General features: G+C 39.5%; 1 protein-coding gene across 2 annotated transcripts in view; it reads right to left on the bottom strand.

Moving 5' to 3' along the window:
• Positions 1–15,102, bottom strand: part of RAD23B (RAD23 homolog B, nucleotide excision repair protein) — a 35,815-nt gene that overhangs the window by 14,159 nt on the left and 6,554 nt on the right. For both annotated transcript variants that reach the window (XM_039699166.1, XM_039699165.1), the window contains 4 exons: positions 8,822–8,903; positions 6,251–6,330; positions 3,787–4,034; positions 640–695 (listed from right to left, as the gene is read on the bottom strand). In XM_039699166.1, coding sequence (XP_039555100.1) covers positions 640–695; positions 3,787–4,034; positions 6,251–6,330; positions 8,822–8,903 — 466 coding nt within the window. The remainder of the gene's footprint in view (positions 1–639; positions 696–3,786; positions 4,035–6,250; positions 6,331–8,821; positions 8,904–15,102) is intronic.

Below are 15,102 nucleotides of genomic sequence, written 5' to 3'. Positions count from 1 at the left end.
TCAGTAGGAGTAAGGAGTTGTGGGTTTGCCTAATAATTTCCTAGCTACCCAAATCAGCATAAATGATGGGCAGAGCTTCCTGTTGTCTTTATTCTGTCTATTCCACTGAGAAACAAAGATTATTTAAACTGTCAAAATAAGAGTAAGTTGACTGTAAGTACATGGAGGCATTCATTTCTCAGCCCAGACAGCAGCAGATCTGGTGAATTTATCTCATCTCAATGTGTCAAAAAGCAAAGCACTTTCAAAGCTGGAACAAGTGAATAATAAAGGCAGCCATTTTACCAGCCATGCACTCTGGTGTGCAAAAGTGAAAAGCACACACATATCTACATCTGGTATTCTATTCAAGCTACTTCAAAGTGAACAGTTAGAAGAGAAATTAAAGCAAATGGGGAAAAAAAAAGCAGGAGTGCAAGGATCTTCCTCTTACACAATAAAAATATCTAAAGGGAAGTATTCTTCAGTAAAGTAGTTCTTGAAGCTAGTTTCAAGATATTAACTTCAGGTCTTAGAGAAGAGCACTTTGATTATAACTTTAACAATGACAGATACAGAAGAAAATGCCAACATCTGCTAATCCGTCATGTTTCTGCTGCACCAAAATAATGTCTACATGAAAAAAAACTCTCCACTTACCAAGTGCACTTATAGCATCCTCAAAAAGATTTGATCGAGATGTATCACCTGTTGTACTGTAAGATGAAGACAAGTGCAATGGTAATTACAAAACTTTGGAAAACTGGATGTTTTTCAAAAAAAAAAAAAAAAAAGAAAAAAAGAAAAAAAAAAAGCAGCAGCAGCTGTAACTCTAATAGCCCCTCTTGTTTCTAAAAAACCAACAAAGCTTTCCAAAGAGCTCTCTTTTGGTCCTATAGTGAGAATAGATTTTAGAAACTTACAATGCTAGCATTTTTAAACAAGGCCAACCTTCCCCCGCTGCCCCCCAGAAGTTTGGCTCCTGCCCATCTGCTCAGGGATTAGCCATCTGCTTGCTTGAATGCTTTAAAGGGTGGGAGAACAAGGTGGATTTTCAAAAGCACACAGCAGTCTCACTAACTGCTTCCCCACAGTCACCAGTTTGACCTCAATGAGGACCCAAGGAGGTCGGTGGCAAGCACTTATTAAAATTTCAGTATACTACTTTCCCAGGAATATAAACTGCTAACATTTGCAATTACTCCATCTCAAGTTATCAAAGTTGTTAAATTACAGGATTAAAGGCTCACCTCCATGAACAGCAAGGAACACAGAGGCACAACACTAGGCAGAAGAATACCAGTTTCAATCAGCCACAGCCAAGGGTGCCCAGCTCCCAGGGCTGCAAAATTAAAGCATCAGCCCCCTGGTCTCAGGGTGACACCCAGGGTGGGTCAGCAGGACTCCTTCAAGGGCATTACAGCCTACAGGGTGGTGACAGAGTGGGGTGCCAGGAAAAGGTGTTGGGGGGAAATCTAGAGGAAGAACCAAAGGCAGGGAAAGAACCATGCAGAAGAAAAGCACGGGTCAAGAGAGCAAAAAGGGGAGAAAAAGGGCCAGTCACATGAAAGAAACACTTGCCTGGCTGTGCTCTGCTCCTCACCACCCATCTATCCTGTCTTTTTATTAAATTCTACTTAAAAAAAATTTTGTAGTGCAGTGTGTGTGTCTCTGTTCTACATGCAAGTGTGTATGTGGAATTCCAAGTGTTCACAGGGACAGGGAATTGTGAGATGGAGGGGATCCAGACACCTGTGCATCCAGCAACTTCTGAGACCAGAAACTGTGGAAGTCTGAAGGCCAAGGACTACAGCCAGCTCCTGGGTGAATCCTCTGTGTGTATGTGTGCATGTGCAATGGGAATCTGAGTATCAGGGCCTGGAGCAGGATGGCAGGGCTCAGGCAGTCCCCATGCCCTGGTACCAAAAACTTGGTGAACTCTAAGGGGCCAGCTATGAAAACAGAAATTCGTATTTTTCATTTGTGTTTTGCACATATTCATTTTGCAGTAGTGGGCTTTGCCCTAAATAGTCAGAGGGGAAGGGGATGTGGCTGATGTACCTTGCATAAGTGCTGGGATTTTCCCTGCCTGAGCTGACCTAAGCAGCCAGACATGTATTTATAAGCATATCCAAATTGTGTGTATATTTTGGGAATACACAGTCCTGATAACATGATAGACTTGAGGACATGGAGCTGCAGAAGCCTCACACTTCTCAGGCTACCAGAGTTAGCAACTCCTACCAGCAAGTGAAAGATCATCAGACTGATCTGAATGTTTTCAGAAGATGCCAGCAAAAATCCAACAAGGCACTTACAGAGATCTCTGTAAGATCTGTGCAAGAAATAATTTGTTCCAACAAGAATGCTTCACTAGAATCTGTCAGTAGTTAAGATTTACAATCAAAAAAAGATCAAAGACAAAGCAGGACGCCAGCTGGCCTGGCCTTGGGTCAATAAATCTTGCCTTAGTAATTTGGCTTCTAAAGCAAATCAGAAGCAAACAGTATTCACTGAAATCAAGGCAGGTGATAACTTTGATGCATATGTTAAATTATTTTGCTCCTCCCTGTCAAGTGTGTACACTGAGGGTCCCTTACTGCAGTTTTACAAAACTGCAATCTGTACATGAAAAATACTATTTCAGTATGACAGATTGATCTTGGAACCCACTGGACAAACTCAGCAGGGAAAAAAAAAGAAGAAAATAACCCCGCTCATTAGTATTTTTAACAACTGATTTAATTTGACTGATAAATGAAATTTTATTTGCATTCCATTCCTAAGAGATACTCATTTCTCAGAACTACAAAATTAAATCATCAATTTGCGCATTTAGTGTAAGAAATTTGTGATGAGTTTTTCAAGACATTAGGCAATTGCAAGTTTTGCTTTGTTATCATCAAATCAGTATTTGATGGTGTTTAAATACAATCACTTAAAAAATACGGTCTTGTGCACCAGTATTCCCAGAAATAACACACAAGTAATTAAAACCCAGAGCATGAAAAATAAAGATTTGATGCTATGCAGCACTTCAGGGGACATTAAATTCCAGTTAACAACATTTTAATCCCATGCAGTACTTCAGCAACTTAAGCAAAAAAAGACAACAGCATACAACAGGGATGAAACCTCCAACTTCCACTTGATTTTCTCAGTTGTAGAAAATTGAGGTGAAAAGTTTTCCCAGGTCCCACAATTAATTACCTGCAGATGGACCAAGGAACATTCATGGCGGGGGGGGGAAAAAAACAACCAAAAAACCCCCCAGCCTTGTAGCTTTAAGGCATTATGTGACTAAGAGCAATACCACATCCTACATTTTGGAAGAAGGAGCTCTTTCCAGAAAAAGAGACTCATACAGCAATAAGGAATTTATGGTCCAACATTATCAAAAGCACAATCAGAGGGTTATGAGCAGGACAGGACACATTCCTCTTCAGACTTCAAGAGCTTTGTGAACAGTAGATCCCCACTGCAGGTGAAGATTCTCAGTCTGAAAAGAAACTGGCAGGACAGCAACTCTGAAATGCCTAACAGGAGCTCAAGTCTTGTGTCATTTAACTTTCCCCTCCACAGTTTGCTCCCAAGACCACACTTCCCACAGGAGAAGGCATAAGCAAGGAGAGGTGCTTCCCACAATCAGTAATATCATACTTGAGTCAGATACTGAAATTACAGTTAAGAAAGAAGAAAAATTATATAGAATGGAGAGAGTGATTTTAACTAACACTGTAATAAAAACTTAAAAACAAAACTAGAAGCAACAGAAACGGGAACCCGTTTTTGGAGGCTTATTCATACCTGTCAATTGATGACGGGCTGACAGCAGCTGGTGCCTCAGGTGGTTTTTCTTCTGGCTTCTCCTCTTTCGGAGCACTCACAGGTGCAGGTTCACAAGCCACTGCATCTGGTGCTGGTGGTGGAGGGACAGGAGCTGGCACAGGGGCAGGAACGGGGATTGGTGCAGCAACTGCTGTGGGAGCTGCAGTTGTTGAGCCAACAGTGGAAGTGGCATTTGACGGCTGAGTCGCTCCAGCTGCTGCTTTGGGCTGCAGGAGGACAAAAGAGTTCAGGCACGGAAGAAAGATCATAAATCCACGGCTCTCTAAGTTCTCTTACGATCATTTGTGTTTGCTACCGCTGCCTCAACATCAAGCACAACATCAAAATGTTGCAAGACATTAACTCTCTAACGCCCTTCACTGTGTTTAAACAAGCAACTGAGGGTGTCACTGAAGTACTCACACACCTGAGAGCTCACACTCTGAGGACAAAGTGAAATGCAAAGATCTAAATATTTACAGACCACAATACTCTAAGTATGAAAACAATCCTGTGTTTTACAAAAGCACATTTTCAGGAAGAAACCAAGAGAGTTGCCAAAAAACATCTGCAGAACAAGCATAAGCTTTTCTTACCACTCAGATTTTCTTACCACTCAGAAATCACATTTCATTATAAATGCTGTTTGCTGGAACACCACAAGATGCAAAAAAACCCTTCACCTGCAACATGTTTCAGTTATGCAATCTTTGCATTCAGAGCACAATAAAATCTCAAATACTTCAGGTCTGAAGTAAGCACCAAGGATACAGCAGAATGAAGGACTACTAAATTTACAGCAGAATATTTAGAGTGAATAATACTTGTATGCAATTGTGAAATAATCTTCACTTCTCTAACGGAAACCTGAATTTTTCTTGGATGTATTATTAATCCCATTATATAGCAATAGCCCCAAGGGCTGACAAAGCTGACCCCAATCTTTGCCTTTCCAAGCGAAATAGCTGAACTTTAACAAAACTACTTATTCAAGGTGCACCACTTTCAGACATTGACTGCTTGAAGAAGAAAACACTTACTTCCCCCTTTGTCTGCAAGGAGAAGTAATGCTTAAAAATGAATAGCTTCCAACATGATGGGCACAGCAAATAACATTTTAATAAGTACTCAAAGAAAAACACTGACACAGTCGGAATGCAAGGAGGGTTATTTTCTGCTGGATTCCTAAACCCTTAATGCAACAACGTCTGAGCATCAGACAAAGTTAGCAGTCTGTGCCTACATGACTGGGCATGTCTTACCCACAATAGAATCAGGAAAGGGCAATTGAGCTCCAAGACTAGCAAAAAGACTGTAAGACTCAAGGTATGCCCAATGTATGGGTCCTTTATTATCAGAATATACTGAATTTAGCAGTTCTTCATGGAGATCTGCCTTTAGAATAATAAAATTGTTGAGGAGACCTCTAAAATGATTGAATCTAACCCAGCACTGCCACACACACACCACTAAACAGTGTCCCTGAGTGCCACAGCCACATATTTCTTGAACACTTCCAGGAGTGGCAATTGTACAACTTCTCTGGAGTCTTCTTCTAGCAACAAAATGAAAAACTGGACTATGACATCTCATCTGCACCTGTTTTCTTGTACTGATAAATGCCCCTGTGGCAAACTACAGACTAGGAAGCTGTTCATTCAGGAAGACAGCAACAACATTTATCTTTAACAAGCCCACATGTTTAATTATGTTTACTATCATCAGATAGAAATAAAGGGTATATCTGGAGTAATGGGAATATATGTTTTCTTTGTCAGGAGGAGGAACTCTAGCTTCAAAATTAATTTCATATTCCAAAACACAGATGAAGCCAGTTGTATTCAGATTGCAGTGGCCTGGAATGCCTGGAAAATCAGTGGCTTGATTCCTGGAAGCAGACTGACATGTGGTTCAGAGAAGAAATACTTCAAACACGTGTCACAGTCATTCCCTATAAATTGCACTTGCAGTCTTTCAAAACCCACAGGTTTGTTTACTGCCAGATGTATCCTGTCTCTGCTGGTTTATACTGTTGAGTTTGAAAGAAGAAAAAGCCATGAACTATGAAAAGCAACATGGCAAGGCTGGAAGAGTTCCACAGAGAGGATTTATCAGCAAATTACCTAGGCTGCCTTCTTCGTTTTAATAATAAAAAGGAAAAAAATAACAGATACAAGAAAGAATAAACAGTAAAATCAACCATTAGCAATTTTTTTCTTTGATACAAACATTCAGCACAGAGCAACAGCAAAAATCAGCTTAGGCAGACCAAGACTGTGAAGCAATATTTTTTATCTATTCACACAAGCTTTTTACTGTTGACCTGAACTTGCATATGATGAAATTCCACTGGTTTTAAGGATGGGCATATACAACCACTCATCACAAGAAAAAACAGAATTAAATTAATGAAGCTTCCTACTCAAAAGAAATTATTACTCACTTTTGTCACCATGACCACCACAAAGTTCTTCTCATCTATCTTGTATTCTTTAAGAGCAGTTTCATCATTAAGGATTTTACCTGGGAAATTAAACACGCAGAAATTAAGAAACTGTTTAACAAATCAACAAATGATCTTGGGATTTCCTCACAAAAACATGTTGTATGCAGATTTATAAATAAATGTTAAACAGCCCAACAAAAAGCAGTTTGGCCATTAAGCTTTGGCAGCAGAGCTACAATTTTCCTCATATGATGTACAGAGTAGTGGACAGCTTCAGGGCTACTGCCCGAAGTGCTGAAGATGCTTCAAAACCATTTAAAATAAAAGCATGAAATCTGGAAAGATTCACTGGAACCTGGAAAGATCCTTAAGAAAGATACATGTAAAACAGAGGAAAGGCATTAACACACAAAAAGCTTAACCAAGTAACTAATGTCTGCTTACACAGTAAGGGAAATTCCTTTCTACTTACGTTCCATTTGTTCTTCACATAAGAGCATTACCTGCAATAACAAGTGTTTGACCTTGCAACTTCAACAATTTGCAAGGCTAAAACATTAGAAAAAGCTAGAACTATTCCATAACTTGTCACCCTGACAGAAGGATGAAAAAGCTATCAGACAAACCCAGAAACATCTGCTGTACTACAGCTTTTGATGTTTCATAAGCAGAGGTGGTACTGTGACAAAATAGATTTGCATCACTTCTACAAGAACTTAAGAACACAGTAAACCACATACTTTTTGCCTTTTCTTAGAATAAGCTGACTTAGAAGCAGGACCACAATTCAGAAAACAAGTCTGTGCTTCAGTGAGTTTTATAGCACTGATTTCTACTACAGAATTTTCAGGGAATACTTTATGATATAAATTGATTAATTTCCTGAAGATGTGCCACAGACTACTTCCATTTCACCACCTCTCTAGTGGACTGCAACGAGGACACATCCTTATCCTGATAATTGCAAGGAAATCAACCAACACATACATTTTAGGGCATTCAGAAGGCAAGAGACTGGTTCCACCAGTCTTGCAGGTCAAACATTCAAGGAAGTATTGTATGTAGTGCAGTAACAGCAATACCTGTAGCATCTGACTCAGAACCTACAAGGGTTTACTCACAATTTTTATAGGCACTTCGGGGAAGGCTTTAATGAGTGTGTATGCAGTATAATATATATACTTTATGAAAGTATATATACAGACATCCTGTCTTCTCAGAACACACCACTCGGGGTTTTTAGAGCTCACCCTAATTCAGATGTCAACTCAATGGAACTGCCTCTCTAATCAAAGTCAGCTGGGGGTATTGCTTTGCTTTACCAAACTATGAAAATCTACAGCTCATTTTAGTAAAAGTAAAAATGTCATCAATATACCCTCATATGTCTTGTCCAATTAAAAAAAAAAAAGAAAGAAAGAGAATCCATCTTTGGATAATATTATATTCTCAATCTTTCCTATATTTCCTACTGCTTGAGAGGATTATTCAATATTGCAGATACATTCTGACTTCACAAAACACTCAAGTCATGCCACAGAATCTTATGCAATCTTTGATTTTTGCAATCACAGTAACACAATATTAAGAGTGCCATGCAGTTACACATATTGCACAAAGCCTTCTGCCTGGTCTGCCTGGCTCATATTTCTTGGTTGTGCATGAGTCTTCCACCTTTATGTTCTTGACAGGCACTCCCCCCACTGAAGTACCAGGGACATAAAACTTGCTATGAGATGTATTCCAGAGGAGCTGTACAAACACAGAGACTCACAACTTCTCTCCCATTAGCCTGTCTCCACTGTGGCTTTGGTTTATCACAAGTGAAAGAGACAATACTTGTTACAAAGCAGTACATAAAAAAAGTGAAAAGTCCACCAAAGTTTCTTTCAAACTCAGTTTTAGAGGAAAAACAAAACACTAGAGGGAGTACTGGAATAGCACCAAAGTTCTGACATGAAGTGAGAACAAAAAAAAGGATTTCTGTATTAACTCCAGAATGAACAAGGCAAGTAAAATGAAGCTCAAATGAAGTTAATTTCATGTTTTTAACTGACATTAGCCTGCTTTTTGCTAGTACATAATGCATGTTTCTAGTGACAGAGCTTAAAAGTATTGAAAGTACTTTTGTAAGGATTTGGTGGTGGTTTTCTTTTGTCAATCCAAAAGAAATAATCTGGTTTTTAATTCTCTGTGGTATATACAGCAATGATTCAGCTATATACAGCATAAATTAAATAAGAATTAAGCCAGAACAGCAGCTTTGACCTGCTTATATCCTGAATTCATGTAAAAAAGAGCTATTTCTTCTTCACCCAGCATATCCCTAAGACATCATGTTACAAGAGAAAAAGATGACAGACACACATGCATTAAAACCTAAAAAATTCTAATTCAAAATTAAGTGTTCCCTTTGACACTAAGTTAATTTTTGTGTTTGTGGGGGGTTTTTATCCTGTCAGTACTTCAGTTCTTATAATTCTTAGAAGACTTAACATTCACATCCAAGTCAAACAACAACATAAAATAAGGCAGGATCAGATAAGTTATCTTCAGAATATCCATTACCTGCATAAATTAGTTTTTGGCCAGCTACTGGAAAGGCATCTTTCCCCCTTTCTGATTCAATCTTCTCTTTCAGTGCCTTCACCTAAAGCACAAAAACAGTCTTAATGAAAACAAAGTTCACAGTAGAAACCTAATTAAGTATACTTTAAGTTTTAAATACCGAAGAGTAGTTTCAATCATGCCTTGATTATGTCAAGTTTATCAGTCTTCTGAACATGTCACTGTAACCACTTTGCAGAGGAACATGCCCTTTCCCAAACAGTCTCCTGTGCTGAATCAAATCAGGTAATTAATTCTTCCATGAGAAGTTATTAGTATGAGTGTAGAACACAGTGAAAAAGTAAATTAAGAAATGAGGGGAGCAAAATTGTTTCCATCTCTTGACCCATTTGCCCTGTTCTTTCCCTGAATGCAGAGGGTACACCTGCTATAAACAGAGCAGAAGGTTTTCATCATCATAACCACTTTTCAGGGAATGCCTGGGTTTGTTTTTTTTTTGGTAAGATCACCATGACATCCAACCTTGAAGTCCCCATACGCAAAGACTTGTGCAAAATGTTCAGATTAATATCTTATATAAAATTGCCTTCAACTCCTCCCTCTCCACCACAATTTCTGGAGCTTCACATACATTTACTTGCTTGCACTGATGCATCACCCACACTTTCACAGCACCAATAGCTCAAGTGGCACTGCTAGCTGCTGCCATGTGTAAGAATGCTCTCAGTTCTCCAGGAGGACTCTGTAATGCTACCCTGAGGAGGTAAAGCAAGCTCCTGTAAAAGCATTCCTGCACTGACACATCTGCAGTCATGTTTTAAGACAAACTGCCTGCACACACAGTCAATTCTTGCTTTTCTGCAGACACTCCCAGTATTCAGAAAACAAAGACAACCAGTCTGCTATGAGCTTATTACTACGAGCTAACACCATCTTCTAAAGGTTGGGGTTTTTTTTCCTGAATATTGAAAAAATCTATTTCATAAAACTCTGCAAGGATACAGAACACAACATATTGCTTCCCTCTATGGAACTGAACAAAAATAGGGAGCCAGCTTTTTCCCCAGCAGATGAAGAAAGGATGCTTTTGGTATTTTGTACCATAGATGCCATCCCAGCACCTGCCAAGTGCTTTGGAATTAGTCTCCAATCAGGCAGTTGCTTTCCCACAGCAAAGCTAAGAGCAGCTCACTGCCACCCCTAAGTCCTGAGGATAGTCAAATTTGACAGTAGTTTGCTGAAAGCATCATCATTCTCACACACTTACTTTACAACAATCTGTGCTATCGTTGGATTTATATTTATTTTTAAAGCATATTTTCCTGAAAATTAAAAATATGAACTTGTTAATTCCTCCCCAGTTTTAAGGATGGAAGTGACTCGCGTTGCTACTGAACAATCTCCTTCACCACAGAGAAGCCATCAAGGATTTTTTTCCTAAACTTTAATAATAATACTGTCTAATACTTCATACAACTTCTGTTAAAGTCCTTGCACTAGGGCAAATCCCTTGAATCATGTAAAAAGCCTGTTATGTTTGCAAATGTCTAATTTTTAACACTCTCCTTAGGTATTTTTATGCACTTGTACCAATCACTCAATGATAATGACTCCAAACTACTTTTATACCCAGGTACCATGTTTGTCATAGATTTGTAAGAAATATTGCAATGTGACTAACGTGCATAATCTATTTCCAGGGAGAAAATTAAAGTTTGTTTCATGTCCACTGCATCAATCAAGGTACTGGCTTCAAATGTCTACTTAGTCTCCTTTATTTTCTATTGTTTTATTCCAGTCAACAGTCTTTTTCCCACAAGGAACAAAAACAAGAGGTGTTCTTTCAAACACAAATGTTTGAACAGCTAAAAATCCAGGTCAGGACACACTGAACACACAAGTCAATTTACTACACAATAACTGGATCCATGAAAAGGAGTTAAGATATTTACTGTAGGAGGATTCAACAATTCATTTGCCTTTGCTGACCACCTGTGTGTGGCATTTCCCCTTGTCATTACTGGGCTGTGACTGATGTACTGCAAGCGACCTGAGGCACTGCTGTCTTCCAAAACCTCCCAAAATGTTCCCCCTTCCACAAGTCTGCAACAAACAAGATTATGCTTTCATCCCTTTGGCAGGTGGCATTCATCTCCAGATGTAGGCAAACTTCCATTTACAATATGGAGCCAAGAGAAATGAGGAAAAAAATTTCTGGGAATCTGTTACAGTGTTTCACCATCCTCACTGCACAAAATCCCTTCCTTACATCTACTCTTAGCAGGCCTGCTAAGAAGTCTGTCCCCATCTTTCCTACAAAGAACCTTCTGTTTGGCACTGGAAGGTTCTCCAAGATCTCCCCAGAGCCTTCTCTTCTCCAGCCTGAACCACCCCAGCTCTCTCAGCCTGTCTCCACAGGAGAGGTGTTCCACCCTCTGAACACCTTCATGGCCCCCTCTGGATCAGCTCCTAAAGGTCCACATCCTTCATGTGCTGAGCATGCAGCCCCATGTTCCACAGGATTACACCTAGGAAAACAAACTCAGCAGCCACAGGCAGTTTCAGCCTTGCTGGACATTCAGGTGGCTGTGCTTCAGCTGTGCAGGCCCCTTCCACAACCCAAAAACCCTCTCTGCATACTAGTACTGACACAATTTTTATTATTGTGGTGGTCTAGGTCAGGACAGACTAAAGACATATGCTAATTACTATGCAGTAACTGGATCCATGTGAAGCAGTTTGATATTTATTGCTTCTGTCAAATAACACCACAAGGTTACAGAACCATGGTGGTTCTGAACATAAACTACAGGTTTTCTCCCAGAGAATTGTGGTGGTCTAGGTCAGGACAGACTAAAGACGTATGCTAATTACTGTGCAGTAACTGGATCCACGTGCAGCAGTTTGATATTTATTGCCTCAGTGAAATAACAATGCAAATAACACCATGAGGTGACAGAACCATGGTGGTTCTGAACATAAAAACAAACGACAGGTTTTCTCCTAGAGAACAGAGACAATCTTTGGCTAAAGCTTGCCAATACAGGGGCCACCATTAACTACTTAATTCTTGAAAAGACTGGAAACCCTGAGGAGAAAAGGCCGTTACAGTTTTCAGTGCTGGCCTTTATTCTCTGCCTGTATTCTTGCCACATACATCAATCAGTTTAAGAACAGATTATATCCTAAATTGGAACACAAATTACTTCTGCTCTCCAGCTGACAGCTTACAAAAATCTAAAAGAAATTTAAGCTTAACATAACTGAGCCAATTTACAGTTTTTTGCTATCTTTGCCCAGGGACACTGCCATTTGCAAAGGGGAAGATAATTTACATAGGTCTCTCATTTGAATGGACGTTCACTCTACTGTGAACTATTGCCATCCAAAGATATCTTACGGTGACTAACAGTAATCCACCATGAGCTCCCTAAGTACAAATTTAAAATTCTGTAATGTCATTCAAGTTGCCCCTTTAAAACTGAAAAATACACCAAATAGTTGAGTAATTTCAAGATTACATTCAAAAACGTTTCAGAGCATTGCTTAACTGCTTTATAAAGAATAGTGATTTAGATAAGGGAGTCTGCCCTATCTCAAATGAATACAATGAACTGATTGGATCACACCTATTCAAAGGAACAAACAAAAGGACTTAAACCAACTCTTAACTACTAGAGCTTGAAACTGCAAGAAAATGCAGTCAGCTGCAGACTTCATCATTCTCCTGTTAGAGACAGAAGTTCAAGAAATGGTCAGGCTAAAATAAAAGAGCTAGCCTATTCTGGCTTTCATCACTGCCCAGCCTACGAGGCCAGAAACACATCATTTGCAGAGGATACAATACTAATTCTCAGAATAAAAAAACTAATATATAAGGTCAGATACATCCATTTTAGCAGTAACATTCCAGTGGCAAAGAATTTCCTCTTGTAGCTCGAACTGGAGTGACTGAAGGCATAGTGAGAAATAACTGTGCCATTATTTCTGCTAAGAGAGGAAAATGTATAACAGTGCACAATCTGTATGTCAGGTGCAATCCACTTTCATTTAGATTTAAACCATAGATGCTCAATTTTCAATGAAGAATTAAAAAAAACAAAGAGAGAGAGAGAGAGAGAGAGAGGGAAGTCCTTTCAATGCTTTTCAGAAAAGATAACTGCATCTTCCAGCTGCTGGTGCGAATTAAAAAAAACAAAGAGAGAGAAAGAGAGAGAGAGAGAGGGAGAAGTCCTTTCAATGCTTTTCAGAAAAGACAACTGCATCTTCCAGCTGCTGGTGTAGTGAAAGGCTGAGAAAAGCAACATCCTAAACTTTGCCTCTAGCAAATTAGGTTGCTGAGAACCTAACTTCAGCACTGCCATTGGTTATTAAGTGAAAATTAATTTTGGGGAAGCACACCAAGCACATTGATCCATCAAACCAAGAAACCATTCATAGATTATGATTTATTTGACTCATAAATACAGATCCATAAACCAAACCTTCAGGCTTCCTAGCTTTATTCAACCTGATTAGGGTTCAAAATGTATTTCAGACCTCACCAAATCCCATTTTTCCTCTACCCTTATAAAATTTCACAGCACAATAAACAGAGCCTGTACTTCATGGCAATAACTTTAAGAATGAGCATCAATTCATCTACAAACACTTTACCCTGAAGATTCAGAAGCAGCACACTTACAGGTCAAGATTACTTTCTTCTGTCCCCTATGAATTCAGACACAAAACTCTCCCTACTACTCAGAAACTGAATGCAATGTCCTCAAGAATATATTATGCCATGCAATCTGTTTAAGGAATAGCTAGAGATGACTGACTCCTAACTGAAAAACCGAGTTCTTCCAAAGAAATACCAGTCATCAACTGCATCCCAGACAGGCGTCTAAAAATGGGTTTCATGAAATCACCAGTGCTGAGTTTCCCAGTCGTTGCCTGCAGTCACTTTTTGCCAGCTAAGCAAGCAGGGCATGCTGGGTTCCATCCAGGCAAGCAGTTCCCATTGATCACACATCCTCCCCCCTTCCCTCTCACACACCAGTTTTCATCTCTCCTACCTCATATGAATGCTAAAATAGAAGAGGCAAGACTCATTAGTTCATTCAGAGACTCATTTCATAAATCCCAATGAAAAGGTGAACAGTGTACTTTCATCGGTTTAATGTATAATTACATAGGCAAGACAAATTGCTGAATTTCTTAAGATGTTGGGAGAAACTGAATACAAAGCTGGAAAGGATCTCTTCTGACAGCAAGCCACAAACCCCTCTTCCACACCACAACCTTCATCAGGAATCCGATGCACCCACAGACAAGGTTGTTTGCTACCTCTACCATGAGGCTGCTACAAAATTTGCTCTGATATTGGACGTCTTTTCCTAGATTCCACCCCAAGTTATTTCATAGACTATTAATACTGATTTGTTCTTATGCTGATGTTATCATTCAAGCATGAGGAGCCTTCCCACATCCACTGGTGCTTGCTAGTGTAAAACATTTACATGATTTCACCAAGACTTGCGAGCTAAGCCAAGCAGGTCTCTTTAGTTTAATTTCCTTTAGTCTCTTTAGTTTCCCACAGGCTCCAGGCACCTCTTTCCAAAGGTAGAAAGTAATTTCCCTTGGGAACAGGTGGCCAGCACACTTGAAGCAGAATAGCATCACTACTCTACCTGGACATTTCAGGCTCTATAGGACTTCACCTTTTAATGAACCTGATTCCAATTAATCCATGCTGCTCACTTGAGAGCTGTTTACCAAAGTCTGACCCTCAACTAGGCAGACAGGTACTAATGTTAAACCTTGCGTTTTTCAATGTTATCATGCATTTGTACTCAAATTCTTATCAAATCTCAGGATTCTTATGGATCCTGAGATCAACTCTGAAAGACCCTCACTACCAGCCCAGCTCTGCTGAACTGCTTGTCTTGGAGAATAAATGCTGCACAGAGGGTTTTTTTTTAATCTACATAATAATTCTGTACCACTCTTCATCTTTTTCTGTAGTAAGCTAATATGTTTCTCCCAGACTTTGGGAAAAGTCATAGTTAGACAAGGACAAAAGCTTTTACTCCAAAGGGCTTTGCTCTTTTCCTCCTCCCTGAGGGAGGGCATCATAGTCCAAAAACTTGTTTAAAATTTATACTAAATGTTCCTGAGTTTTCTCCTCCCACTGCCCTTGCAAAAATATTTACCACATGTTACACTGCTACATAGATACTGTTCAAAGTCAGGCGAGGACAATGCGGCTGTATCAGACAATAAACCTGCTAATGAAGCAA

This window comes from Passer montanus, unplaced genomic scaffold, assembly GCF_014805655.1.
Source record: "Passer montanus isolate IOZ18808 unplaced genomic scaffold, ASM1480565v1 scaffold130, whole genome shotgun sequence".
Lineage (NCBI taxonomy): Eukaryota > Metazoa > Chordata > Aves > Passeriformes > Passeridae > Passer > Passer montanus.
Note: the sequence above shows the minus strand (reverse complement) of the source record. Positions and strands in the feature narration are given on the sequence as shown.